Genomic DNA, 27,578 nt, shown 5'->3' with positions numbered 1-27,578 from the left:
CTGCCAGCAGGTGGCGCTATGACTGACTCAATATTGTTATGTAGATGTGTTCAGGAGAGGAATTTTATCAACCATGTGAAGTTTCAGGCAGATCAGACATTGTGTGGTGTAGTTATAAGGACTTCCTGTTCCATGGCGAAGCGTTGAGGTTTGTCATGCCGCCACGGACACGCCCCTCTGCAAAAACTCTAGATCTTCACAATATATCATCGCTAGAGCTTTCAGATAACACCACTCAAATTTGGTGCTGATACGATAAAATTTGTGGGAGGAGTTTGTTACAGTGTAAAACATGTCATTTCCTGTGGCCAGCAGGTGGCGCTATAACTATATCTGGATATTGGCATGTAAATGTGTTCAGGTCAGGACTCTTATTAAACGTGTGAATTTTGAGGCAGATCGGGTGATGCATGCCTGAGTTATAACGACTTCCTGTTTTGTGGCGAATCATCAAAGTTTGCGAGGCCGCCACGGACACACCCATCGACGAAAACTCTAAAGCTTCGCAATTTAACATCGCCAAGGCCTTTAGATGACAAAAGCCAATTTTGGTGTCGATCGGATAAAATCCCTAGGAGGAGTTCGTTAAAATACAACGCCTGGAAATGGCAAAAACGCCACTTTTTCGCCGCAGGAAGTCAAAAATATCCGACTTCCTGTTGGGTTTGAGATATGACTCCAAGAGACTTTTTCGTATGTTTTGGTGTGTTTGAGGTGTGTGCCAATTTTCGTGCATGTGCGTGATTCGTATATCGGGGGCTCGTCCGTTTAATTTTTCTAGGTGGCGCTGTCGAGTCATTTTGCCACGCCCACTTCCGAAGCCCATAACAAACGTAAATTTTCGCCACTTCTGAGGCGTGTGCAAAGTTGCGTGAGTTTTCGGGCATGTTTAGCCCCTCAAAACCGCGATTCATTCCGCGGAAGAAGAAGAAGAAGAAGAAGAATAATAATTAAAGCTGCAAGCAGCGATGATAGGGACCTCGCACCCGGGCTCACCGCCGCCCGGTGGCCTCAGGATGATGGAGAACAGCGAACAAAAATAATTTAAGCCGATATATATATAAAAAACCTGAGAAAATCACAGATTTATGCCAAACTTCCTCCTGTCAGCAGATTGCGCTAAGACTGTGAGTCAAGATTGGCATGTAGATGCCTTCAATAAAGGAATCTTATCAACCGTGTAAATTTTCAGGCAGATCGAATATTGTTTAACTTAGTTATAAGCCAAACTTCTGGTTGCCAGCAGGTGGCACTATGACTGTCAATCAATATTGACATTTAAATGTCTTCAGAAGAGGAATTTATTCAACCATGTGTAGTTTCATGCAGATAAGACATTGTGTGGCTGAGTTATAAGCCAAAATTCCTTCTGTCAGCAGGTGGCGCTATGACTGTGACTCAATATTGGCATCTAGTTGTGTTCCGGAGAGGAATTTATTCAACCATGTGAAGTTTCAGGCAGATCGGACATTGTGTGGTTGAGTTATAAGGACTTCCTGGTCAATGGCGAAGCGTTGAGGTTTGTCATGCCACTACGGACACACCCCTCAGCGAAAACTCTAAATCTTCGCAATTTAACATCACCAAGGCCTTTAAATGACAAAACCAAATTTTGGTGTTGATCGGATAAAATCCCTAGGAGGAGTTCGTTAAAATACAACACCTGGAAATGGCAAAAATGCCTCTTTTTTTCAGCAGGAAGTTAAAAATATCCGACTTCCTGTTGAGTTTGAGATATGGCACCAAGAGACTTTTTCGTATGTTTCGGCATGTTTGAGGTGTTTGCCAATTTTCGTGCATGTGAGTGATTCGTACATCAGGGGCTCGTCCGATTAATTTTTGTAGGTGGCGCTGTCGAGTCTATTTGCCACGCCCACTTCAATATTGTTATGTAGATGTGTTCAGAAGAGGACTTTTATCAACCATGTGAAGTTTCAGGCAGATCGGACATTGTGTGGTTGAGTTATAAAGCCTTCCTGTTCCATGGCGAAGCGTTGAGGTTTGTCATGCCGCCACGGACACGCCCCTCTGCAAAAACTCTAGATCTTCACAATATAACATCGCTAGAGCTTTCAGATAACACTACCCAATTTTGGTGCTGATACGATAAAATTTGTGGGAGGAGTTTGTTACTCTGTAAAACATGTAATTTCCTGTGGCCAGTTGGTGGCGCTATAACTGTATCTGGATATTGGCATGTAAACGTGTTCAGGTCAGGACTCTTATCAAACGTGTGAATTTTGAGGCAGATCGGATAATGCATGTCTGAGTTATAATGACTTCCTGTTTTGTGGCAATCGTCAAAGTTTGCGAGGCCGCCACGGACACGCCCATCGACGAAAACTCTAAAGCTTCGCAATTTAACATCGCCAAGGCCTTTAGATGACAAAACCCAATTCTGGTGTTGATCGGATAAAATCCCTAGGAGGAGTTCGTTAAAATACAACGCCTGGAAATGGCAAAAACGCCACTTTTTCACTACAGGAAGTCAAAAATATCCGACTTCCTGTTGGGTTTGAGATATGGCTCCAAGAGACTTTTTCGTCTGTTTTGGCATGTTTGAGGTGTGTGCCAATTTTCGTGCATGTGCGTGATTCGTGGATCGGGGGCTCGTCCATTTCATTTTTCTAGGTGGCGCTGTCGAGTCATTTTGCCATGCCCACTTCCGAAGCCCATAACAAACGTAAATTTTCGCCACTTCTGAGGTGTGTGCAAAGTTGCGTGAGTTTTCGGGCATGTTTAGCCCCTCTAAATCGCGATTCATTGGAGAGAAGAATAATAATAATAATAATAATAATAATAATAATAATAAACGGAGCAATTCCAATAGGGCCTACGCACCGTTTCGGTGCTCGGTCCCTAATAATAAAAAACGGAGCAATTCCAATAGGGCCTACGCACCGTTTCGGTGCTCGGTCCCTAAAAACGGAGCAATTCCAATAGGGCCTACGCACCGTTTCGGTGCTCGGTCCCTAATAAACGGAGCAATTCCAATAGGGCCTACGCACCGTTTCGGTGCTCGGTCCCTAAAAAAAGGAATAACATTTGAAGTGCAATGCTTCAAAGATCCAATACGCTGCATGCAGAGCCAAAACAAAAACTGGTTTGTTTGTTTAATAAAATAATAATATGAAATTAAAGTGAAATATTCATAGTTCCATAACCTGTATTATAACTGTAGTCACCCTGACAAATCATCCTTTGCGCCGGTCAGTTTCACCTTTAATCAAGAATGTGCCAGAACCAAATGAGAATATTTACAGATTACCTCGGAATGAGACCTCGGTCTGTGAAGGATGCAGAACACAGAAACTCGCTGAGAATGGAGATGCATGTTAGATGTTTTATATCCCTTTAGATATTGTAAATAAACAAGTTTTTATAGAGATTGTGTCATGTCTTTTCTTTGACGCACGCGCTGAACAGCCCCGAAAAGGCGCCTTTATTTAGCCTGTAGCCTAAATAATAGTTTAGATTTTATAACATATAATGTTCCATTACTTTAAATGTATAATGTTTTTTAATATTTATGGATTATATAAAATATATAGTTTATATAAATGCGCTCTGATCATTCAAGGATCATAATGCGTTGCATATTCTTCTTATTCTTCATTAGGCTTGATCCGTAAATTGTGTATTTTATAAACTGATCGTTTATAAGGACTAAGCTATTAATAAAATTCCTCGAATGGAAAAGTCTTGATTAAAGAAAAAGATAACTTAATTTGACATATGCATATAGTGCGCTTATTTCTGCGCGCATCGCGCGCTTTACCGAATTACCTTTTTTATTTTTTATGGACTATAAATGCATCTGGCAGCACCGAAAAGAGCAAATGCCAAGTTATTAGTGCAGCGCACAGACAGCTAGCTCGTCTAGTCTGAACCAGGGGTTTTCAAACTATTTATTGCACATCCACCGATCCCATTGCATTTTATTTAGGATAAACCACTTATTTGAAATTAATTAATTAAAAGGTGCGTACTCTCCAATACACCACTGAATTATAGTGTCATAATATTTAATAATTATAATTAACATAGACACCTGACCTCCATTTAATAAACAATTTATTTGCCATACTCTGTTAATTTGAAGTTTAAAGTTTAAATCATTTATGTTAAACTTAAATTATTTAAAAACTTAAAAAGACTTAAATTTAGTCATTTAAGACATTTTAGGTCATAAGTTTACATACATTGACCGTTGCATTTAGTAGGCCTATTCTGGTCTAAATAAGCTTTTTGCATCTTAGGTGTTTACACACACAAATTAAGCAGTTTATACGTACATTTAATGTTACTTTGAAATTACTTTTGATGCAATAAATAATCCTAAATAGTTGAAAGTGTTAACATATTCTTGAAATGTAGTTATTTTATAACTATGAAATTTATTACTAAACAAAGTGAATCATTATGAATTTGCCAAGAAATAATCCACTTTACCACTGTAAAGCAATGCCCCACACTCACTAGAACGGTAGAACCTGGACTGTATGATATGTTCTGTATGTAAAATAGAGAAAATAAGCAAGATGCGCAGTCTCATGCAGCCTTAGTGAAATATAGCGCGTCACAATGAACTAAAAATAAAACCACCCTTGAAATGCTGGCGATCCTAATTTTTTCAGCCTACACTGACTGAGAATAATGTTGCACTATTTTATTAACAAATAATTAGAATGTTTTTTTCCCTTCAACTCATTCATCATTACTTTTGCCTGTGCAAGTTTTTTGCGCGCGCTTGAGCGCGAAGGCATCTATTTTCAGGTGCAAGATGCCACTTTGGGTGGCACCAGCACACTCTGCCACACCTGTGGCTATGTCCCTGCTACAATAATAATAACAACAACAACGACAAAATAATAACAAAAAATAATAATAATAAGACAGGCCTACTTTGACGTTGCAATAAAAAAGTATTAATTATCAAATAAATATTTACAATAGGCTAAAGGCATATATTAAATTAAAATAGGAGAAAATCCAATAGAAACAAATGGTACCATTTATTATAGCCCCATGCAGGGTCCAATGTGTTCTTACAACCATTGAATAACTAAGTAAATAATAATAATAACAATACTAATAATAATAGGCCTAATAATAATAATAATAATAATAATAATAATAATAATAATAATAAATTATTATTTTATACAGAGTAGGCTATTATTTAGGCCTACAATAGCTCTGAAACAATCAAGTAAACCAGGTGCTGCTCGGAAATGGCTTTCTTTGCTCAGCATCAGGTGCACAGCAGCAAGAAGCTTGGCAGTGAACTATGACCTTATTTTAATGACAAATGTCTAAGAATACTGCTGATTTACGTTTTAATTTAATTTATACATACGCAATGAATGTAAGCCTGCTAACTGTGTGTGGTTCAAATGATAGAATATGTAAACTTTGTTTATATATATAATTAAATAATAATAATTAAAAGCCTGCGTGTAAGGCTTTTATTTTGAGGACGACGTCACGAGCGCAGATTTGGTTAACCAGTTAGAGGAAAGTGGGCGTTTCAGCACCGCCTACATGTGTAAAATGAATTTTAAAGTCGTTTATCCGTTTTCCTACCCTAAACCAAAGAACGAAAATCCAGCCAAAATCTCGTTTTTTCGTTTTCTCGTGAGCAAAAGGAAAAACGGAAAAACGGCCGTTTTCTCCATTTCCTTTATTCCGTTTGAAAATGGAAAACAAATGAACAAAACGTACACGGACCATTTTTTGACTCATTATTTCGTTTTGGTTTTGTGTTTGTTTTAATATTTCGTTTTAAGTTAATAAGCAGAATAACAGATGAGTTTCCGTTTTTTCTGCCTACAGAATAAACAGAAAAACGAAATATTCATCGTTTTTCTGATGTTTCGTTTTCCGTAATAAAAGGAATAATCAAATGAACGGATGATACACGGACCGTGTACGTTTTGTTCATTTGTTTTCCATTTTCAAACGGAATAAAGGAAATGGAGAAAACGCCCGTTTTTCCGTTTTTCTTTTGCTCACAAGAAAACGAAAAACGAGATTTTGGCTGGATTTTCGTTTTTTGGTTTAGGGTAGGAAAACGGATAAACGACTTTAAAATTCATTTTACACATGTAGGCGGTGCTGAAACGCCCACTTTCCTCTAATTGGTTAACCAAATCTGCGCTCGTGACGTCACCCTCAAAATAAAAGCCTTACACGCAGGCTTTTAATTATTATTGTTTAATTATATATATAAACAAAGTTTACATATTCTATCATTTGAACCACACACAGTTAGCAGGCTTACATTCATTGCGTATGTATAAATTAAATAAAAACGTAAAGCAGCATTCTTAGACATTTGTCATTAAAATAAGGTCATAGTTCACTGCCAAGCTTCTTGCTGCTGTGCACCTGATGCAGAGCAAAGATTTCCGAGGAGCACCTGGTTTGCATGATTATTTCAGAGCAAGGGCTTTATAATAATAATAATATTAATAATAATAATAATAATAATAATAATTATTATTATTATTATTATGATTATTATTATTATTATTATTATTATTATTATTATTATTATTATTATTATTATCAGTTACTAGTGTTTTTATTGTTTGGTGGTTTTTTTTTCTTTTTAATAATTGTTAGCAGAACCAGAATAAGAACACTTTGGGCCCTGCTATAAAAACAAAGGGTACCATTTGTTTTCATTTATTTCTTCCTATTTTAACTATATATTGTAATTATTTATTTGATAATTAATACTATTTTATTGCAACGCCAAAGTAGGCCTGTCTTATTATTTTTTTATTATTAAATTAGCTTTTATTGTAGGCTAGATGGCAGGCTTTAAATATTTTAAATAACATTTACTCATAACCTTACTAATTCGAGAGCCGAACCTAAAAAAGTTTAAGTGCAATAAGCCTGTACAATAAATGGAGCCGCAATGCATATTTCTAGCGCATTCTTTCACTCAACAATTATTGCTGGAATAATGAAATAAATTTCAAATTAACTAATTAAACACATAGTTGATAAAAAAAATTGTGTCTAGTAGTTCCGACAAACAGATGAGCTCGCTACATGTGCGTTGCGCTAATAATTTGACATTTGCTCTTCTTGAGAAAGTGCTACAGCGGGCCCTGCTATTTCACATATAAGGTTAGTGATACGTATTTTAAATTAGTATTGCACATTATTCATTTATTTTCTTGTCGGCTTAGTCCCTTTATTAATCTGGGGTCGCCACAGCGGAATGAACCGCCAACTTATTTAGCAAGTTTTTACGCAGCGGATGCCCTTCCAGCCACAACCCATCTCTGGGAAACATCCACACATACACACACACTTATACAGTACGGACAATTTAGCCTACCCAATTCACCTGTACCGCATGTCTTTGGACTGTGGGGAAAACCAGAGCACCCGGAGGAAACCCACGCGAACGCACTACACTACTGAATTAGACACACAATCTCAAACAAAAACTTGATGCTTATTTACATTATCTAAAGTAATTTCTTACGAGGTAGGATCTGTTGTTGTATTATATATTTTCGTTTTAATATGCAAATAATTTTCTTTAATTTGTAATAGGCCTATTGTCCCTCATTGCATAAAATAACCAGCCTTTGTATTCAATATGTTTGTAAATTGTTTATCCAGTTTGACGCAAGCTAAACAACATTTTGGCCTGTTTTGCTTATTAAATGAGTGATTTTCACGGAGAAACAAATCATCCATCCACACAGTTTTGTATAGGACCTGTGTGAACAAAAATATACACTTCATAGCCTATAGGAAAATGTATCTGTTTAGAAACAATTTTGTGTTGTATAATTAAAAATGTTAAAAATACAATAAAAAAAAGGAATAACATTTGAAGTGCAATGCTTCAAAGATCCAATACGCTGCATGCAGAGCCAAAACAAAAACTGGTTTGTTTGTTTAATAAAATAATAATATGAAATTAAAGTGAAATAGTTCCATAACCTGTATTATAACTGTAGTCACCCTAGATGACAAATCATCCGTTGCGCCGGTCAGTTTCACCTTTAATCAAGAATGTGCCAGAACCAAATGAGAATATTTACAGATTACCTCGGAATGAGACCTCGGTCTGTGAAGGATGCAGAACACAGAAACTCGTTGAGAATGGAGATGCATGTTAGATGTTTTATATCCCTTTAGATATTGTAAATAAACAACAAGTTTTTCTAGAGATTGTGTCATGTCTTTTCTTTGACGCACGCGCTGAACAGCCTGTAGCCTAAATAATAGTTTAGATTTTATAACATATAATGTTCCATTACTTTAAATGTATAATGTTTTTTAATATTTATGAATTATATAAAATATATAGTTTATATAAATGCGCTCTGATCATTCAAGGATCATAATGCGTTGCATATTCTTGTTATTCTTCATTAGGCTTGATCCATAAATTGTGTATTTTATAAACTGATCGTTTATAAGGACTAAGGTATTAATAACTGTAATTCCTCGAATGGAAAAGTCTTGATTAAAGAAAAAGAGAACTTAATTCGACATATGCATATAGTGCGCTTATTTCTGCGCGCATCGCGCGCTTTACCGAATTACCTTTTTTATTTTTTATGCATTATAAATGCATCTGGCAGCACCGAAAAGAGCAAATGCCAAGTTATTAGCGCAGCGCACAGACAGCTAGCTCGTCTAGTCTGAACCAGGGGTTTTCAAACTATCCATTGCACACCGATCCCATTGCATTTTATTTAGGATAAACCACTTATTTGAAATTAATTAATTAAAAGGTGCGTACTCTCCAATACACCACTGTAGTGTCATAATATTTAATAATTATAATTAAGATAGACACCTGACCTCCATTTAATAAACAATTTATTTGCCATACTCTGTTAATTTGAAGTTTAAAGTTTAAATCATTTATGTTAAACTTAAATTATTTAAAAACTTAAAAAGACTTAAATTTAGTCATTTAAGACATTTTAGGTCATAAGTTTACATACATTGACCGTTGCATTTAGTAGGCCTATTCTGGTCTAAATAAGCTTTTTGCATCTTAGGTGTTTACACACACAAATTAAGCAGTTTATACGTACATTTAATGTTACTTTGAAATTACTTTTGATGCAATAAATAATCCTAAATAGTTGAAAGTGTTAACATATTCTTGAAATGTAGTTATTTTATAACTATGAAATTTATTACTAAACAAAGTGAATCATTATGAATTTGCCAAGAAATAATCCACTTTACCACCGTACAGCCATGCCCCACACTCACTAGAACGGTAGAACCTGGACTGTATGATATGTTCTGTATGTAAAATAGAGAAAATAAGCAAGATGCGCAGTCTCATGCAGCCTTAGTGAAATATAGCGCGTCACAGCAATGAACTAAAAATAAAACCACCCTTGAAATGCTGGCGATCTTAATTTTTTCAGCCTACACTGACTAAGAATAATGTTGCACTATTTTATTAACAAATAATTAGAATGTTTTTTTTCCTTCAACACATTCATCATTACTTTTGCCTGTGCAAGTTTTTTTGCGCGCGCTTGAGCGCGAAGGCATCTATTTTCAGGTGCAAGATGCCACTTTGGGTGGCACCAGCACACTCTGCCACACCTGTGGCTATGTCCCTGCCACAATAATAATAACAACAACAACGACAAAATAATAACAAAAAATAATAATAATAAGACAGGTCTACTTTGACGTTGCAATAAAAAAGTATTAATTATCAAATAAATATTTACAATAGGCTAAAGGCATATATTAAATTGAAATAGGAGAAAATCCAATAGAAACAAAAGGTACCATTTATTATAGCCCCATGCAGGGTCCAATGTGTTCTTACAACCATTGAATAACTAAGTAAATAATAATAATAACAATACTAATAATAATAGGCCTAATAATAATAATAATAATAATAATAATAATAATAATAATAATAAATTATTATTTTATACAGAGTAGGCTATTATTTAGGCCTACAATAGCTCTGAAACAATCATGTAAACCAGGTGCTCCTCGGAAATGGCTATCTTTGCTCAGCATCAGGTGCACAGCAGCAAGAAGTTTGGCAGTGAACTATGACCTTATTTTAATGACAAATGTCTAAGAATACTGCTGATTTACGTTTTTATTTAATTTATACATACGCAATGAATGTAAGCCTGCTAACTGTGTGTGGTTCGAATGATAGAATATGTAAACTTTGTTTATATATATAATTAAATAATAATAATTAAAAGCCTGCGTGTAAGGCTTTTATTTTGAGGGTGACGTCACGAGCGCAGATTTGGTTGACCAATTAGAGGAAAGTGGGCGTTTCAGCACCGCCTACATGTGTAAAATGAATTTTAAAGTCTTTTATCCGTTTTCCTACCCTAAACCAAAAAACGAAAATCCAGCCAAAATCTCGTTTTTTCGTTTTCTCGTGAGCAAAATAAAAACGGAAAAACGGCCGTTTTCTCCATTTCCTTTATTCCGTTTGAAAATGGAAAACAAATGAACAAAACGTACACGGACCGTACACGGACCATTTTTTGACTCATTATTTCGTTTTGGTTTTGTGTTTGTTTTAATATTTCGTTTTAAGTTAATAAGCAGAATAACAGATGAGTTTCCGTTTTTTCTGCCTACAGAATAAACAGAAAAACGAAATATTCATCGTTTTTCTGATGTTTCGTTTTCCGTAATAAAAGGAATAATCAAATGAACGGATGATACACGGACCCGGTATCATCTTTTAAATGCTGTTTTTTATTTAGGCAGTTTTACACATTCACCGAACAACATCTTCCTGTCCGAATTATGGCAAAGTTGACCGTGAGAAAGTCATCCGCTGTCCCGAGGCTGTCATGTCTCTGCGGCTCCTAGCGAATCCGGAAATATCGATACATTGCTTTGAAGGGCGCTTCCGGTGTTAAATTCCGCGCTGTGCGTGTGCTTCACACACGCAGCGCTCGCGCTCACTTCTTTGCGAAGTCTTGTTCTGCCCTGCAGACATTTCTGAGCGCTTACTTCTGTACCTCTCTGATCTCCTGTCGCCAACGCGAATTGTCCTTGACCTTGTTTTGCCTGCCGCCTGCCCAAATTATCTGCTTGTCTCTCCGATCTTGCACCTTGCTACCCTGACCCATGCCTGTTATACTGACCAACGATTGTATGCCGCCTGCCCATTGACCCTTTAAGCCTGTTGTTTATGTGAGTTCATCCATCAGCACCTACTGTGTGTTTGTTAACTGTGTTCAATAAACGTACTGCAAATGGATCCCTCATTGCCAGGCTTTCCGTTACAATTAGACCTCCCTGTTTATTTTTTGCCCAATTTTTGTTTAATGGAGACATTTTTTCAACACATTTCTAAACATAATAGTTTCGATTACTCATTTCTAATTACTGATTTATTTTATCTTTGCCATGAGGGCAATAATATTTCACTTGTTATTTTTTAAAACACTGCTATACAGCCTAAAGAGACATTGAAGGGCTGTAGGTGGACCAAACAAAATATATATTAAACATTATGTTTTTGAACCACACTATAGCTAAAACTCTCCCAAATTATGTTTAATACAATTAAATAAATTAGTTTTATTTTAAATTATTTTTTAAAGGTTTATCATTTAATCAAGACCGAAAGGTACAATTTTGGCAACACAAAGATTTTGTTGCCTATACAAAAATGGAACAAATTTCCTGCAAATACAAAAAGATGTCAGCAAATTAATTAGTGGTGCTGTGAGATCCAAATTTAATATCTTGTATGACTTCCATGAGCTTGAAGGACTGCATCCATGCGGTTGGGCAAGGATTTATACAATTCATTGATGAAATCATCAAGAAAAGCAAAAAAAGCAGTCTTGCATGCCTCCTAGAATTCATCGATATTCTTTGGTTTCTTCTTCTATGCTTCCTCTTTCATCCTACCCCACATATGCTCAATGATGTTTATGTTTGGTGACTGGGCTGGCCAATCCCGGAGCATCTTGATCTTGGCCTTGAGAAACTTTGATGTGGAGATAGATATATGTGATGGAGCACCATCCTGCTGCAGAATTTGGCCTCTTTTATGGTTGGGATTATAAGAGGTAGCTAGGATTTCCAAACTTAGCTGTTTTCTGGGTAAATCTCGGATCCATGCGGGCTTCAGTAGGTCTCCTATATTTGTGGCGACTGTGGTGTAATTTGAAAGAAGATTCATCGCCACATGGATTTTCAGTCTTTTGTTTAGTGCTGGCTTCTGGGCACTGATTTGGAGGCCATTTCGAGACAGAATCCGACAAACTGTTCTAGCTGACGCAGGGACTTCAGGTGACCAGGTCTCGTAGAGCTCATCTGCAATGGAAAATGGGCTGGCCTTGGATTTTCAAGCCAACAAATGGTCCTCTTGAGCAATTGTCTTGCAGGGTTGTGCTTGACCTGGGCTTGTCAAAGTCATCTCCAGTCACTTTTTTTTCTAATCTTTTTTTTTTATCCACTGTACTTGACGCTGAGACACATTGAAGGTGTCTGCCACATCAACAGTGGATGTGGTCTTTAGCCTCTTGATAATCAACACTGTAGTCTCAGGGCGAACCTTAAGCATGTTTGTAGAGATCTAGTTGCAGTTAATCCGATGGTCTTTTGTACTGGTGTTTTTTTTGTACACACTTGAAAACTAATTGGTCCATTATTAGTCACAGATGAAGCTCATATGCCAAGGCATCAACAATTATGTTGTTGCAAAAATGTACTCGATGGGCTTCACCAAACCGGGAATATTAGAATACTTTTTGACAATTTTGTTTTGCACTGAAACATTATGACACAAGCTGTTGGGAGTAAAATGAGCGATTTCTTGTAATAAAACAAATCTTGATTAGAAATATCTTTCAGCAACATTTAAGGTCAATTTGTACACAAGCTACAAGAGTTTTGCAGGGACTTTATTCTGGTGTATAATTATAGTGTAGAAAACTGTACAGCCTATTGGATAATTTTTTATTACTGTTGTTGTGTTGTATCACAGCAACCATATAACTACTACAACAGTTTAATTTAAGCACTTAACTATAGTATGGTTCAAAAACACTGTAGTATTTACTATAGCTTTTTTCATGTAAGTAGCTCACAGTATCTACCGCTTCAATCGCAGGAAAATATAATTTAGTTCAGTAGAAAACTCGGTCCTCTTTATAATATGTCTATTTATTTGTCCTTTGTAATATCGTATAAATTGCAAAAATACAGACGTTCAGTTTTTTATGTCCTGTCCTCCTTTATTTCACATCACCAGAATCACATGATTGCAAACAACCTATTGGTGCATTCAGTTGTCATAAAAATTACAAAAAGTGATGCTCGTGCACCCAAACTTTTGCTAAAAAAAAGTGTTTCATCTTTTTTGCAAGCATTTGCTTTTTTACCAGTCATTAACAGATTATTAATATCTACTCAAAGAACATTTCACTCAGACTAGTTAGAATGTTTATTCAAGATATCTACAATTGCATTCTTCCTATAGTTACAAGACTGATTGCAGATATCTCCAAAGAAAGATCCACCTAGTCAAAAATCTGATTGAGATATCAAGTGCAGGTATCTTTAAATGAGATTTGACTAGTCAAAAATCCAGTTCAAGCAATCTAAAACTGTGATTCAACTAAGTCGATTATTTACACATATCTACAAATGTATTTGTGGATATCTTAAAAGTGACAATTTAAAGATATCTCCAATTGGATTGATTATAGTAAAAACCTAGTTAGAGATATCTTGAATTATATCTTGATCTCTCTAATTTAATTGTCACTAGTAATATTGTAATTAGAGATATCATTAATTCCAATTCTACCTAGTCAAAATTTATTAATAGATATGTAATTACAATTTCTATTAGTCAAAAATCTGTAGATGTTTACAATTATTTTTCAATGGAAGAATATGGCTAGTCATTTTAGGGTTGTAGATTTCTCTAATGTATATTATGACTATAAAATTAACATTGTATTTATATATTCAATGCATATTATGCCTAGTCGCAATCAAATAGAAGATATCCTAATTGCAATTGCGTCATAAATGTATCTTTGGGAAATTGATGTTGTACATTTCTGAATTTGCTTATTTTTGTTTAATTATGTGTATTGGCATGTAAAATCTTTACCTGACAAATATGTACCTGACATTTTATGTTCTACTGAAATCATTTAAATCTAGTAGATTTTAATAGAGGATTAACCTTCCTGATAAAGTCCGAGGCTCAGACACAGTCTCGCAGTTCAAAACTAAATTAAAGACCTATCTTTTTAGTAAAGCATACACTCAGTGCATCACTTAGCGGTATGATACATGAATGTGCTCCACACAGGTTTCTTCATCTCATTTATATACACTATGAACAGCAGCTACTCTAATTATTCTCTTTATTCTCTATTTCCAGCTGGGGATAATCTTCCCGAGGCCCTCAGACCACGCAGTGCCACTGATTTGATCCAAGACGAGCGACGAGATGATCCCAAGGTTTTGTGGACCAGGCCGTACCTTGAGCAGCTGCTGTGGTGGTCATGGAGGAGTGGAGAGCATAAGCCTAATTTCTGTGACGCTCCATGGACAGACGAGTCTTCGCTGAGGCCCAGCTTCCAGCGTCCGGTGCTTAGAGACTGCAGCTCTGCACAAGACGCTTCGCCAGTGGAGAAATGGTCATACCTATCTGAGCCTGGTTCTCTCAAGGTTTTTTTTTTTTCTTCACTTTTGCTAATTGGTGAAGTTTTTTTTCTCGCTACTAGATTGCATGGTTCGGGATCTGTAGAGCTATGCATCGATGGATTTGCTCTTCAGTGTTTGGACTCTCAGTAGTGATTATTAAACCACACTGAAATGAGCAAAACTGAACAGAACTTAACTTTAAAACTAAACTACACTATTTCAATTTACTATGATCTTCCATGTGAAGCTGCTTTGACACAATCTACATTGTAAAAGTGCTATACAAATAAAGGTGAATTGAATTTAATTGAATTATGAATGCAGTAAAATTACAACTGTCAGGATGAAGAAGCAGCTGATGGTAGAGCTCAGAGCAATTTTATTGTAATGTAAGGCACCTGCAAGTTCTGTAAACAAATTCTCCATTTGAGGTAATTGGTAACAATTCATAATGATGCTCTTGTTGGGTTTACAGAGTTCTACACAAAGTCTAATGTGTCCATCCCTCTTATGTATGACCATCAGAGGACTGACCCATTCCAAAGAATCAGTTGGTTCCGTAATACCTGATGTGTGGAGACATTTAAGTTCAGTGGACTCCTCCTTGCGAATACTAAGAGGCAAACATCTCAACTTTGGATGTACTGCTATCAGTGTTAAATGGATTTGCACTTTGTGAACAAGTCCTTTTAAATATCCAAGATGATCAGTTGATATTGGTTTCAGTGTAGACACAGGACTTGTGGAAGGCTCATTTGTTCGAAGTGATGCAAGTAATGTTTCATTTTCAGGGTCAATGGACTTTACCGTTCTATTGACAATGTCTAGAGTCAGTGATCTAATTAAGTCTAGCCCTAGAAAGTAGGATCTTTAAGTCACCACATAAAGAGTTACAGGAACAACCTCGTCATTTGTTGAACACTTAATGCTGATAGTCAACGGATAACTGGTAAGTCTTCCTGCAATGTGCATTATAAAAAATGTTTGTTATACACAGTGTCTTAATGTATAAAAACTGATGTGTCTATATCCTCAACCAGTTGAAGCTGCTCAGAAAAATAAAAGAAACACTAAAATAACACATCCTAGATCTGAATAATTGAAATATTCTTATTAAATACTTTGTTCTTTACATAGATAAATGTGCTGATAACAAAATCACACAAAAAGTATCAATGGAAATCAAATGTATTAACCCATGGAGGTCTAAATTTAGAATCACACTCAAAATTAAAGTGTAAAAACACACTACAAGCTGACATAACTTTCATGTCATGTCCCTAAAACTAGTCAAAACGAGACTCCATAGTGTGCGTGACCTTCAAATGTCTGTATTACCTCCCCACAATGCCTGACTACTCCTGAGATAGCAGATGGTCTCCTGAGGAATATCTTCATCCCATACCTGGACTAAAGCATCCGTCAACTCCTGGACAGTCTGTGATGCAATGTGGCATTGGTAAATGGAGCGAGACATGTCCCAGATGTGCTCAATTGGATTCAGGTATAGGAAACAGGCGGGCCAGTCCATGGCATCAATGCCTTTATCTTGCAGGAACTGCTGACACACTCCAGTCACATAAGGTCTAGCATTGTCTTATATTAGAAGGAACTCAGGACCAACCACACTGACGTGGGGTTTCACAAGGGGTCTGAGGGTCTCATCTTGGTACCTAATGACAGTCAGGCTCTCTGGTAAGTACCTCTGGTAAGTACATGGAGGGCTGTGTGGTCCTCCAAAGAAATTCCACATCATTACTAACCCACTGCCAAACTGGTCATGCTGGAGGATGTTGCAGGAAGCAGAATGTTTTTTTTTAAGGCATCTCTAGACTCAGACTTCACATCTGTCACATGTGCACAGTGTGAACCTGCTTTTATCTGTGAAGAGCACAGGGTGCAAGTGGCAAATTTGTCAATCTTGGTCTTCTCTAGGCGACACAATGGCGCAGTAGGTTGTGCTGTCGCCTCACAGCAAGAAGGTCGCTGGTTCGAGCCTCGGCTGGGTCAATTGGTGTTTTTGTGTGAAGTCTGCATGTTCTCTCTGCATTGGGTGGGTTTCCTTAGGGTGCTCTGGTTTCCCCCACAGTCCAAAGACATGCAGTACAGGTGAACTGGGTAGGCTAAATTGTCTGTAGTGAATGAGTGTGTATGAATGTTTCCCAGAGATGGGTTGCAGCTGGAAGGGCATCCGCTGCAGAAAACGTGCTGGATAGGTTGGTGATTCATTCCACTGTGACCCCGGATTAATAAAGGGACTAAGCCGAAAAGAAAATGAACGAATGGTCAAATGCCAAATGACCTGCACAGTATTGGGCTGTAAAAACAACCATCACCTTCGGATGTCAGGTCCTCAAGACACTCTCATGGAGTCTGTTTCTGACCGTTTGGGCAGACCTATGCATATTTGTGGCCTGCTGGAGGTCTTTTTGCAGAGCTCTGATAGTGCTCCTTCTGTTCCTCCTTACACAAAGGCAGAGGTAGCAAAGACTTTAGAATACACAAGATATGTCACTCGTATTTTTTTGAATCAGGGAAAAGTGTAACAGTCAATATCGCGAAAAAAGCTTGCCTTCTAATACAGGGGCCAATCATTGATCTTTATATGGCAAATAAAGCCCGCCTTCTAGTACAGGAGCCAATCATTGATCGATATAGACTGATGATACTCCAGGCGAGGGGCTTGGACCAGACATGAGTTTTTGCAGACTTTGTATGATATGTCGTAAACTTTGTGAGCAGTTTTGGAGAATTTAATGTTTCCCCATTCAGACAGAATGTCCAAGTCTACAACCGGAGAGGTTTTTCAAAGATGGCCACCAAGTTAAATTACATGCCTTAAAAGGACTTTGGAGGTAGTGGTCCTGCTGATGGGTTGTTGCCCCCCTACAGCCAGCTCCACATGTACTGGCCTGTCTCCTGGTAGTGCCTTTATGCTCTGAACACTGCTGACAGACACATCAAACCTTCTTTCCACAGCATGCATTGATGTGCCATCCTGGATGAGCTGCACTACCTGAGCCACTCGTGTGGGTTGTAGATTTCATCTCATGCTACCACTAGACTGAAAGTACAGCCAGCATTCAAAAGTGACTAAAACACCAGCCAGAAAGCATATGAACTGAGAAGTGTTCTGTGGTCACCATCTGCAGAACAACTCCTCTATTGGGCGTGTCTTGCAAATTGTCTATAATTTCAACCTGTTGTCCATTCCATTTGCACAACAGTATGTTAATTGATTGTCAATCAGTGTTGCTTCCTAAGTGGCCAGTTTGAATTAACAGAAGTGTGATTGACTTGGAGTTATATTGAGTTGTTTAAGTGTTCCCTTTTTTCAACAGTGTATGTGTTTTTTACCTCTTGGTGCTTCAATATTTACTTCAGATGTTATTGGCTGCAACAACTTGCCTCATGTTAGCCACACAGTGCAGAGTAACATCTGGAACAACCACCACAGAGGCTTTACTTGCAGCAGCATTACACATTCTGGCAAAATGTTATATTTTTAATAATTTTCATCAATCGCCCACTGACAGACAGAAATGGAGGCGGGATTAGCACAGAAGCGCTCTTTCTTATGGCCAGTTTGTGTTCATTTATTAACATAAAACACTCAACTTCTCCCTTTATTCTTCTTGTTTCTTTTAGCCAACACTTTCCACATACTTTCTCACTGGAGTCTCCAGCATTGCAGTTTTACATTACATGTTATAAAGTAACAATGAATTAAAATGAGGTATTACTGCATACTTCTCAACACAGCAATCCTGATGGCACTTAGGTTTGAATAGCCTTTCATCTCATTTTACGCTTGAACTACTAAATGAATGCTGAAGCCTATTAAGTGCTTATATTTTAATTAAAAGGTGTAGATTTTTTGCTTGCTTCGAACTCGTTGTTCAAAGATAACAACACAAGGAGAGAATGTTCAGCATTTGTTTATTTTCTTATTTTGTATTCATGTAATTATATTATGTATATTTATTTTATATATATATATAAATCTAGCTATCATATAATGCTTTCACAGAGAGAGAGAAAAACAGACTGTATTATGGCAACACAACAATGTCACTGAGTGAGCCACAGGCAGAACAATGATGAACACCAACACCAAACGGAATTCGAGATACTTCTTTACTTGACCGTTAATCTGCAGCAGAGCTCAAAGCCAGCAAGATGAGAGGCATTGAAGGAATTTTGGGCCAATTTCTCTTTCCTCTTCAAATCAAACCACTTGTATCTTTCTGTCTAATGAAGCGACGATTAGGTTTGCTTAGTGCAGTAGATCATACAGACACAAAAATTACACAATCGCTGATCAGACTTGCCCAAAATAAAGAATAAGAAATGAACAGAATTACATGACCTCAGCTATAGGCATTTATAACATGACTGTTGATGGCTTTGTGTCTCATCGGTACCGGGAGTAGAATATGAAATTCTCAGTGATAAAATGCATTACGTTCTACTCCTCCTTTTGTCATTTAGCATCAACAAAGATTGTGTCATTACTAAAAGCCCTATGAATCGAAACATAAACATAGCTGCATCTTTATGCAGATCTAAAGTCAGAAACATTCTATGCAAGAAAGCAAACGCTTGGCCAAGTATGCAGTCTGGTTAAATACTGGCAGCAACAAACACAAGCAGGTGACAGAATCACGTTTAAATGTCTGCCATTAAACCAATGCTTGTAGCTAGCTATAAACATTAATAATTGAACTAAGTTTAACTGGCAAAGACGGTCTAAGTCATTCTACTATGGCAGTCGCATAAAGAGAAAACTGAATAAAACAGAGATTTGGCCAATCTCTCCTACATTATCACATGTTAAAACTTGTGGTCTAACGTTTCAGATTGAAAAAGACGAGACGTTTGCTTTCCCATGCTTGCATAATGTTTCGGGCCTAATGATAAAGTGGCTTTCACTTGAAAAAGAGTTCTTCAGACCTAAAACAAACTTCAAAAATAGATCTATCCGTTAAACATTCTTGTGTCTTTCTGCCAAAAAGTTTGATTAGCAGCTTGTTCCACATTCTTTAATTCATAGTTGTTTCATTCATAGTTTGTCATTTTCTCATCTTCAAATAAGAAAGCATGTCAGAATGTGCTCATTTGTTTTAAGCTTGTGTGTAGAAACAAAGCCTAGGTATTTCCACAAGATACCTTACTTCCTCTTTTCTGGAAGTATTAAGTGACCAACAAGAAACAATCCAAAAACAGTGAACGTGCCACTTATTGCACAAGCAATTTAAATCCAAAAACAAATTCAAGGTGCCTTTGCACACACACAAACTGCATAATCATACAAACTCTCGTAAGCATCTACAACGAAACCCTTCCAGTTTGTGCTTGCAAGTTGTGTGTGTTAGTTCAAACAGAGGCATACTACAGTACAATGACTTCTATTGTGCCCCCCTCTACCTCCATTTTAAAACCAGCAGGTCACGGGGGAAAATGTCAGCAAAAGGGGCTGAGTGGGCCCCAGGAATGAGTTGGAGGATCTAGAGGTGGATGGAGTGGAGTGTGGTCCAAGTTTATGAGAGTTGGTGGGCGATCAGGGGTGGACCTTAAAGGCCAAGAGCTGCTCAGAGTGCATGTTATTAAGAGAGCGCAGGTCTGGGAGTTTGAGAAGCAGTTTGGTGAAGATGGCGATCTCGTTGGGGTGGTTCTTGGTGATCAAGCTGCGCAGAGCTCTTATCAGAGTTTCCTGAAGGGCCTCAACCGAGTTGACATTCTCTAAACCAGAGCGATCTGGGAGAAACAGAGCAGGGAATTTTAACACATTTTCATGGGTTCAGTAAAACGTCATAGCATTCCTGATACCACTCACTTCTTGTTCCTTCTGTTTTTTTGTAATCATTTATTTTGATTCAATTCACAGTAATACATGCCAAACATCTCAAATACAATATGGGAAAAGGTCTAAGAACAAAATGACACAAAAGAAAGTGATAAATACCTGCAGACACCAACACTACAGCGGTGAAGAGACTCATTTCCTCCTCACTAAGATTCAGAGCTTGCAGCTTTTCTGTAAAGTCAAACATTGAGTTGAGAAGATCTCCAGCTCCCAACGAGCGCAGAGCATCCACGCTATACTTCCTGCCACTCAGAAATGTAACCTTGCGCTCCTTCACATCGAACAAGGATGTAAAACGGACCACCAGCACCTGTATAAAAAAAACAAAACAAGAAACATCAGTTCTTTTTTCACAGTTCAAAGTAATTGAATTACTTGCATAAGACTCAGTCTCTTATTCTAAACATTGCATTGTATTTGGTTCATACCTCAAAGGTGCCGGCCTTGAGCAGGCTGACCTGGTCATGCTGGGATAGATCTTTGAATCCTGGAATACGCTTTGCAAATTCCACCACCTCCCTGACAGCTGGTGTGAAGCTCATGGAAAATTCTTCCCAAATACTGTGACCTGATTTCTGAGGATCTACATATGGTGATGTATTCATCGGGCAGACCTGTAAAATAGCATCATGAAAGTTTCAGAATGGACAACTGAAATTTTGGTATTGCTCTTTTGGTACTGGTACTCACCAGGTGCATCCTGTTTGCTCTTGGAAATGTTGGGACAATATAGCTGCCATTGGCATGGGTTTCATGATCATTGTGAGCTCTAAAAGTAAGGGTCTGCAGAGATGGTCCCCTGGAGCTGTTATTGGAAAGTCGGACTGGACAGCTGCTCAGAGTACTGTAGTCTTGACCAGAGTCTTCAGGACCCTGTGGACCACAGCTCGACTGTGGATTCTGTTCACTTACTGAGGACACATTGTTCTGGTGGTTCAAGACCTCCTGAGTCTTCTCTGTGCAATGGCTGTAGTTATTAAGCGCCTCTGAAGCCATACTGCCCTGCTCCTGATTATACATGAATGTCTCCTGATGTGCCCTAGTGACTGTGCCAATAACCTCCTCTTCTCCACTGTCAGTAGCACTGGATGAGTCTGAGCTTGAGCTTGTATCCATGGCAATCTGCAGCTCAGGATCTGGGCTGGATTCAGATCGATTGCTCCTGGGTGAGCTTGAGGGGGATCGAGAGGAAGGACCAGAAGTACTATCCTCAGAAGTGCCATCCTCAGAAGTGCCATCAGCAGCTGAAGTCTGGTTGTTAAGGGACTGGTTGCCGTGGCTGTTGTTCATCATATTGTTCATAGCATTCTGCATCTCAAGCAGCATGCGTTGCTTTTCTCGTTTGGGAATCCGGCCAAAACGCACAGCTAAGGAGCACAGACACAGTCAATTCACAACCATTAACAGACTAACAGCTTAGAAAAATCATAGACAGATATATGGTTAATTATAGACAGAAATCAAATTAGAGATTGTAATCTATCCAAATCTGCCTTTGACACTCTTTCTGTAAAATAAAATAAAACCAAGGCAACATTTATTTTAATGTCCCACTGAGGTTTACAGTCAACAGATGACATTGTTTAGAACTAGGACACAGAGCCAGCATGAGCTCACCATCTCTTGACATGCCCACAAGCAGACACTTCTTGAAACGGCACTGTTGGCATCGGTTCCTGTTGATGCGCATAATGGGACAGCTTTCGTTCTTAAGGCACTTCTTATACTGAATGTTCTGCTGAATGCTCCTCCTGAAGAAACCCTGCAGTGTGGAAAAGTGAAAGAGATAAAGAGAGATGTCAGGGTCACAGTGCCCACACAGTGAGTAACGGGTGTCCAGCCTTGGGGTCAGTATGTAGAGCAGGTGTCCCTTTCAGGACTGAAGACAGCATTTTGTCAGAAACTTTGCTCTGCTAGTTAAACAGATTGTTGGGTAGGGGCTTTCTATATTTTTTAAATAAGGCAAAGTGATATCTTCTTTCAGGAAGATGCACAAGTAAATTTCACCCATGTAATGCCTTTTTTTCCATTTTGTATGTTTTACACTCATATGAGTTGCTTTCTCAGGCACTTTAAAAAAGGAATATTTTGCAAAACTCCCCCACATTTGTAGGTCACATGACTTTTATAAAAAGATATGCATTTATTGCTAGTGACTACCTCACTTGCCCTTGATTCTGCAAATGCTACAAGAGGACCTTGTTGCACAGCACAACAAAATACCTGATTTGTTCATCAAGAAATTCTGGTCCATTTGTGCAAATTTGTAGTAAAAACATACATTTTCAGACAACATTTCAGACATATTTTTGATCCTTTGACTTGGTACTGTAACTAATATTGCACTATACCTAATAAATAACACAATGAAACCTCGATTGCTTATACAACAAAATGTGGCAGTGGCTACTAACACCTAGTTTGAGTGATAAACACTCCATATTTTCTCACCTTACATCCCTCACAGGCATGAACACCATAGTGAAATCCTGACGCCACATCTCCACACACTTTACATAGCAGCACCAGACCGTTAATCTCTGCAGGAGCAGAAATACAGAAAATGAGATAAGGAATACTCTGCGCTCTGTTTGACTATTTTCCGTTTCCTCGAATAGCTAGACCATTACTTCATGATGAAGCAAACAGTTTAAATGCAAAGCATAGCAATTTTCTGAGTCTGTTTCTGTGTTTGCATTATGAGCTCCCTGCTATTAAGCATAGATGCATACTTTACTATTAAAAATAAAATAAATAATAGGGAATGCAAAATAATGAATGAATGTTTAGGCAATACAATAAAGTTTTTCTTTTGCTAGGATAGGAAAATAAATCATATATATTCATGCAGTAACATTAAAAATGAATGTTACATTATGTTAATCTTAAAAATGTTTGCTTCTAGTATGAAAGCATTTCTTGTTCTGTTTAACCAGATTTTAATATAGTCACTTACTTGTAATGCCACTTTTGGTGGAGGAGAGTGATCGTGCTTTCCCTCCACCATGCCTTGGTGGGCGAGAATGAGAGGCCACATGAAGGGTCTCGCCTTGGCCCTGCCCTGTATGGGGTGGAGAGCAGGACTGAAAGCTGCTGTTGGAGGAGTCACTGTGGCACGACTCTGGACTGGAGGCTGAGCTTGAGGAGCTAATGTAAGCTATTACTCCACCTGGTGGATGACACACAAAAGAGCAAGACAAGAAGACTTCTGTTAGGCTTGCTGTTTTCTAAATTACATGGATCCTAATATGTACATATCTATTATGAAGTAACTGAGTATAAAACATGAGCAAAATGTTGTTTTAAACTTTTATATATAACTGCTGACATATAACAGCCTTTGTCATTGTTAATACAACAATATTAATAGATACAGAGTAGATGCAATCCGTATAAAAAAACAAAACAAGTTTTCTTTGTTCTTAAGATTTATTTAAAAGTACAGCCATTTATATGACCAGAAAGTGGACTTGACTCTGTGCTCTCCGTATGGGTTGACCTGATTTCTGCTGCCCCACTCTAAACGGTTAGGTAACACCATTACATAATACCTCTTTCAGGGTGTAGGCTTCTTTACAAACTGACAGTTAAGTTCAAAATAAACATTGTGAATACACACACACACAAATATACATACATATATATATATATATATATATATATATATACACACACACACACACACACAATCCATAAATTACAATATATGTATGTATGTATGTATGTATGTATGTATATATATATATATATATATATATATATATATATATATATATATATATATATATATATATATATATATATATATAGATAGATAGATAGATAGATAGATAGATAGATAGATAGATAGATAGATAGATAGATAGATAGATATAGTATTTCTAAACTTTAAAAATGTTTAAAACTTTTAATCAGAAATCAATTTTATTATCAATGTTATTAAGTTATTCTCTGAACAAAAAATGAATGAACGTCATAGAGCAAGTTCTTAGTCCCGCCCCCACGTGTAGTCGGCATGTCTTGTTGGGAGTGTAAAAGCTGAAAAGTGGGTCAGTCCACAGCCACCTCACGTGTATCTGCAGCTGCAGACGCATCCATGCTGCCATGCAAATTATGCAACACGTACGTCACTGTTTCACTCGGCCAATAGGAGAAGACGCACAAAACGCGTAAACACAGATGCACATGGCTAGGCTGAGCAATCCATGTGAGTTGAGAGACTGCAGCTCAATAGTAACCCACAATCTATGGCATAACAACACAAGCCTGACGCTATTAACCTACTTAGTGTTTTCATGCTGCAAATAAATATTCAAAGTCCAAGCTATACCTTAATGTGCAAAGAAAATTCATAGCATATCATCCATATAACGTTACACGATAAGAAGTCATTTATTTAAACAAGTGTACTGAAAGAAACTGATTATTAACGTTAGTCCCATGTAAAAGGAAAAGAATCAAATAGATTGATCGTACCAGCCTTTGTGGATTCCATGTCCTCCGACAGCTTTGAGCCGCAGTCACCTGTCCGATACTGCCGTTTTTACAGTTTGCAGCAACTATCTAGTCGCCGTGATCCAATAAACGAGCAAGTTATCTCTCTACCTAGACACTACCTGCGGAACATTCCCAAGTAACTGTTAAGCCAACAAAATGGATAAAAGCGCCCTGTTGCTAGGTAGGAAAAAACAGTTAACTTATCCTCTTAGAAACATGGGAAAAAAGTCTGTAATTGTTTTGTTTTGGAAAAGTAGACATCCGAAGTCCGAAACGTAATTTAAAAGCATTAGAGCCTAAAACGACACGGTTACAAGTCTGTCAAAAACTCAGCTTGCTGTAGATCGGTTTTCTGAATAAAACGAGCCTCGGTTTAACACTGTGTGGGCGCACGTAGGGCGAATAGAGCGAAACTGAGCGTCGGCTGCTACTGTCTCCAGATCATGTGACCCACTTCACGACGGTGGCTCCTCCCTCTGCATTAGTGTCAGCATAACCCACTGACACACTTTTAATGCTCCTGCAGGGGTCTTCTATGCACCCTTACCCCACACCCGAAGTGCTCTGATGACCCCTGGGCTGTAGCTCCTCTTACATACAGAAAGAAAACGCCCTGACAGCTTCGCTTTAAAACAGTAAACTGACTATTTTAAATGTCAGTAGCCAGTGTTTGCTCTGCACATTAATGGAAGAAGATCTACAAACTCAGAGGAAGCCAAAAAAGTAAATAATATATATATATATATATATATATATATATATATATATATATGTATATATATATATATATATATATATATATATATATATATATATATATAAACAAAGGGAGCTGAATGGTAAAACCTGGACGACAAAACATTCACTCGCAAGTGTTCCAAACACTTATGGGTTTCTTTTTTCAGCTGAACACATGATATTCAAAGAAACCTGTAAGCATTGACTTCCATATTAACAAAAACAAATACTATGTCAATAGTTACAGGTTTTCAGCATTCTTCAAAATGTCTTCTTTTGTGTTCAACTGAATAAAAAGAAGAATTTAAAAAAATACAAGAGTAAATTATATATAAAATTTGTAGAAACTGTAAAAATACATTGTATAGGTCAAAATGACAAAAATGATTATAATGTTAGGTTCAAAATTTGTTCCATGATTCCATATTTTGTAAGTTTTCTTTTATATAAACTCATTTTTAATTACTAGTGTGTAACGCCAAGCACATAGTTCGGGCAACTTTGTAGGCAAATTTCTCTGTATTTTAAAACCAGTTTTTTTTTAAAATAGTATCTCGGTTAAATATTGTCCTATCCCAACAAATCATACCTCAATGGAAAGCTTTATTTATATTTATGTATTTATTTATATATGTAAACCCCAATTTCAAAAAAAATGTTGATAATACAGTTATTATATAGTAATTATTTGGCCCCCTGAATTTTTAGACCGCTTGTTTATTTTTTCCCAAATTTCTGTTTAACGGAGAGCAAATTTTTTCAACACATTTCTAAACATAATAGTTTTAATAACTCATCTCTAATAACTGATTTATTTTATCTTTGCCATGATGACTGTAAATAATATTTTACTAGATATTTTTCAAGACACTTCTATACAGCTTAAAGTGACATTTAAAGGCTTAACTATGTTAATTAGGTTACCTAGGCAGGTATGGGTAATTAGGCAAGTTATTGTATAACAGTGGTTTGTTTTGTAGATTATTGAGAAAAAAATATATAGCTTAAAGGGGCTAATAATTTTGTCCCTAAAATTGTGTTTAAAAAATTAAAAACTACTTTTATTCTAGCCGAAATAAAACAAATAAGACTTTTTCCAGAAGAAAAATATTAGCAGACATACTGTGAAAATTTCCTTGCTCTGTTAAACATCATTTGGAAAATATTTAAAGAAAGAAGAAAAAAAATTGAAGAGGGCTAATAATTCTGACTTCAACTGTATGTTTTCAACACATTGTATTTCTTATTACTTTAAATGCTTAAATCTTATTTAGCATTTATTAGTCACAGTTTAAAATTTACTAATGCATTATTAAAATCAAATTTAATGTAGTAATGTTAATGTAGTAATAATACACTGAGTTAATATGAACATACTGAACAAAGATTAATCAACACTGCTATGTTCATGTTAGTGCATACATTAATGGACTATTAAAGTGTTGCCTATCTTAAACTCTTTTATATTATATGGTATATGTACATCCCAAATTTTATAAAATCATATTTGTTATGTTTGACATTATTTATTGTTACATTCACATCTGTTGTTCATTCAGTAATGCCACTTTATAGTATTTCCACTGAACTGATGAGCATGTGAGATTGTTCTCATACCAAATACTTGCTAAGCTTTTCCATTCCATTTTAGGATCTGACTACAGAGGTCAGGGGTCTGGGGGCTAAATATGTTTACTGAATTTAAAGTTTTGACGAGGAGGAATTTTAAACGAGTTTGCCCATGAATTATGACAACACCCTTATGAGATAGGATTTCTATGTGATCATCATA

The 27,578-nt window shown here is 37.0% G+C and overlaps 1 protein-coding gene and 1 long non-coding RNA gene across 3 annotated transcripts in view; both read right to left on the bottom strand.

Moving 5' to 3' along the window:
* Nucleotides 1-10,867, bottom strand: part of LOC147832527 (uncharacterized) — an 845,986-nt gene extending 835,119 nt beyond the window's left edge. Inside the window, exon 1 of the long non-coding RNA XR_015945333.1 lies at nucleotides 10,782-10,867. This is a non-coding gene — a long non-coding RNA (uncharacterized LOC147832527). The remainder of the gene's footprint in view (nucleotides 1-10,781) is intronic.
* Nucleotides 10,868-18,607: 7,740 nt separating this feature from the next.
* nr1d2b (nuclear receptor subfamily 1, group D, member 2b) lies at nucleotides 18,608-25,463 on the bottom strand. Of its 2 annotated transcripts, NM_131065.1 has the most exons (8): nucleotides 25,028-25,456; nucleotides 23,508-23,720; nucleotides 23,003-23,091; nucleotides 22,169-22,313; nucleotides 21,242-21,918; nucleotides 20,980-21,165; nucleotides 20,651-20,861; nucleotides 18,608-20,442 (listed from the first exon to the last, which is right to left on the bottom strand). In NM_131065.1, the coding sequence occupies exons 1-8, from the start codon at nucleotides 25,044-25,046 to the stop codon at nucleotides 20,246-20,248; spliced, it is 1,737 nt and encodes a 578-aa protein (NP_571140.1). In that variant the 5' UTR covers nucleotides 25,047-25,456; the 3' UTR covers nucleotides 18,608-20,245. The 2 variants fall into 2 exon arrangements, with proteins under 2 accessions (NP_571140.1, XP_087150001.1); XM_087293875.2 differs by lacking the exon at nucleotides 23,003-23,091 and having other exon boundaries at nucleotides 25,028-25,463.
* Between the last annotated feature and the right edge of the window lie 2,115 nt (nucleotides 25,464-27,578).

The sequence above is a fragment of the Danio rerio genome, chromosome 19 (genome assembly GCF_052040795.2).
Source record: "Danio rerio strain M-AB ecotype USA chromosome 19, GRCz13ab, whole genome shotgun sequence".
Taxonomy (NCBI): domain Eukaryota; kingdom Metazoa; phylum Chordata; class Actinopteri; order Cypriniformes; family Danionidae; genus Danio; species Danio rerio.
The sequence above is the reverse complement of the archived record's forward strand: the minus strand, read 5'-3'. Positions and strand labels throughout refer to the sequence as shown.

Bases quoted from the DNA above. Each gene is read 5' to 3' on its own strand.
- nr1d2b (NM_131065.1), bottom strand. The intron at 23,092-23,507 runs GTAAGTGACTAT...CTGCTCCTGCAG, and splicing joins CACCAAAAGTGGCATTACAA to AGATTAACGGTCTGGTGCTG. The intron at 22,314-23,002 runs GTGAGAAAATAT...TCCACACTGCAG, and splicing joins ATGCCTGTGAGGGATGTAAG to GGTTTCTTCAGGAGGAGCAT.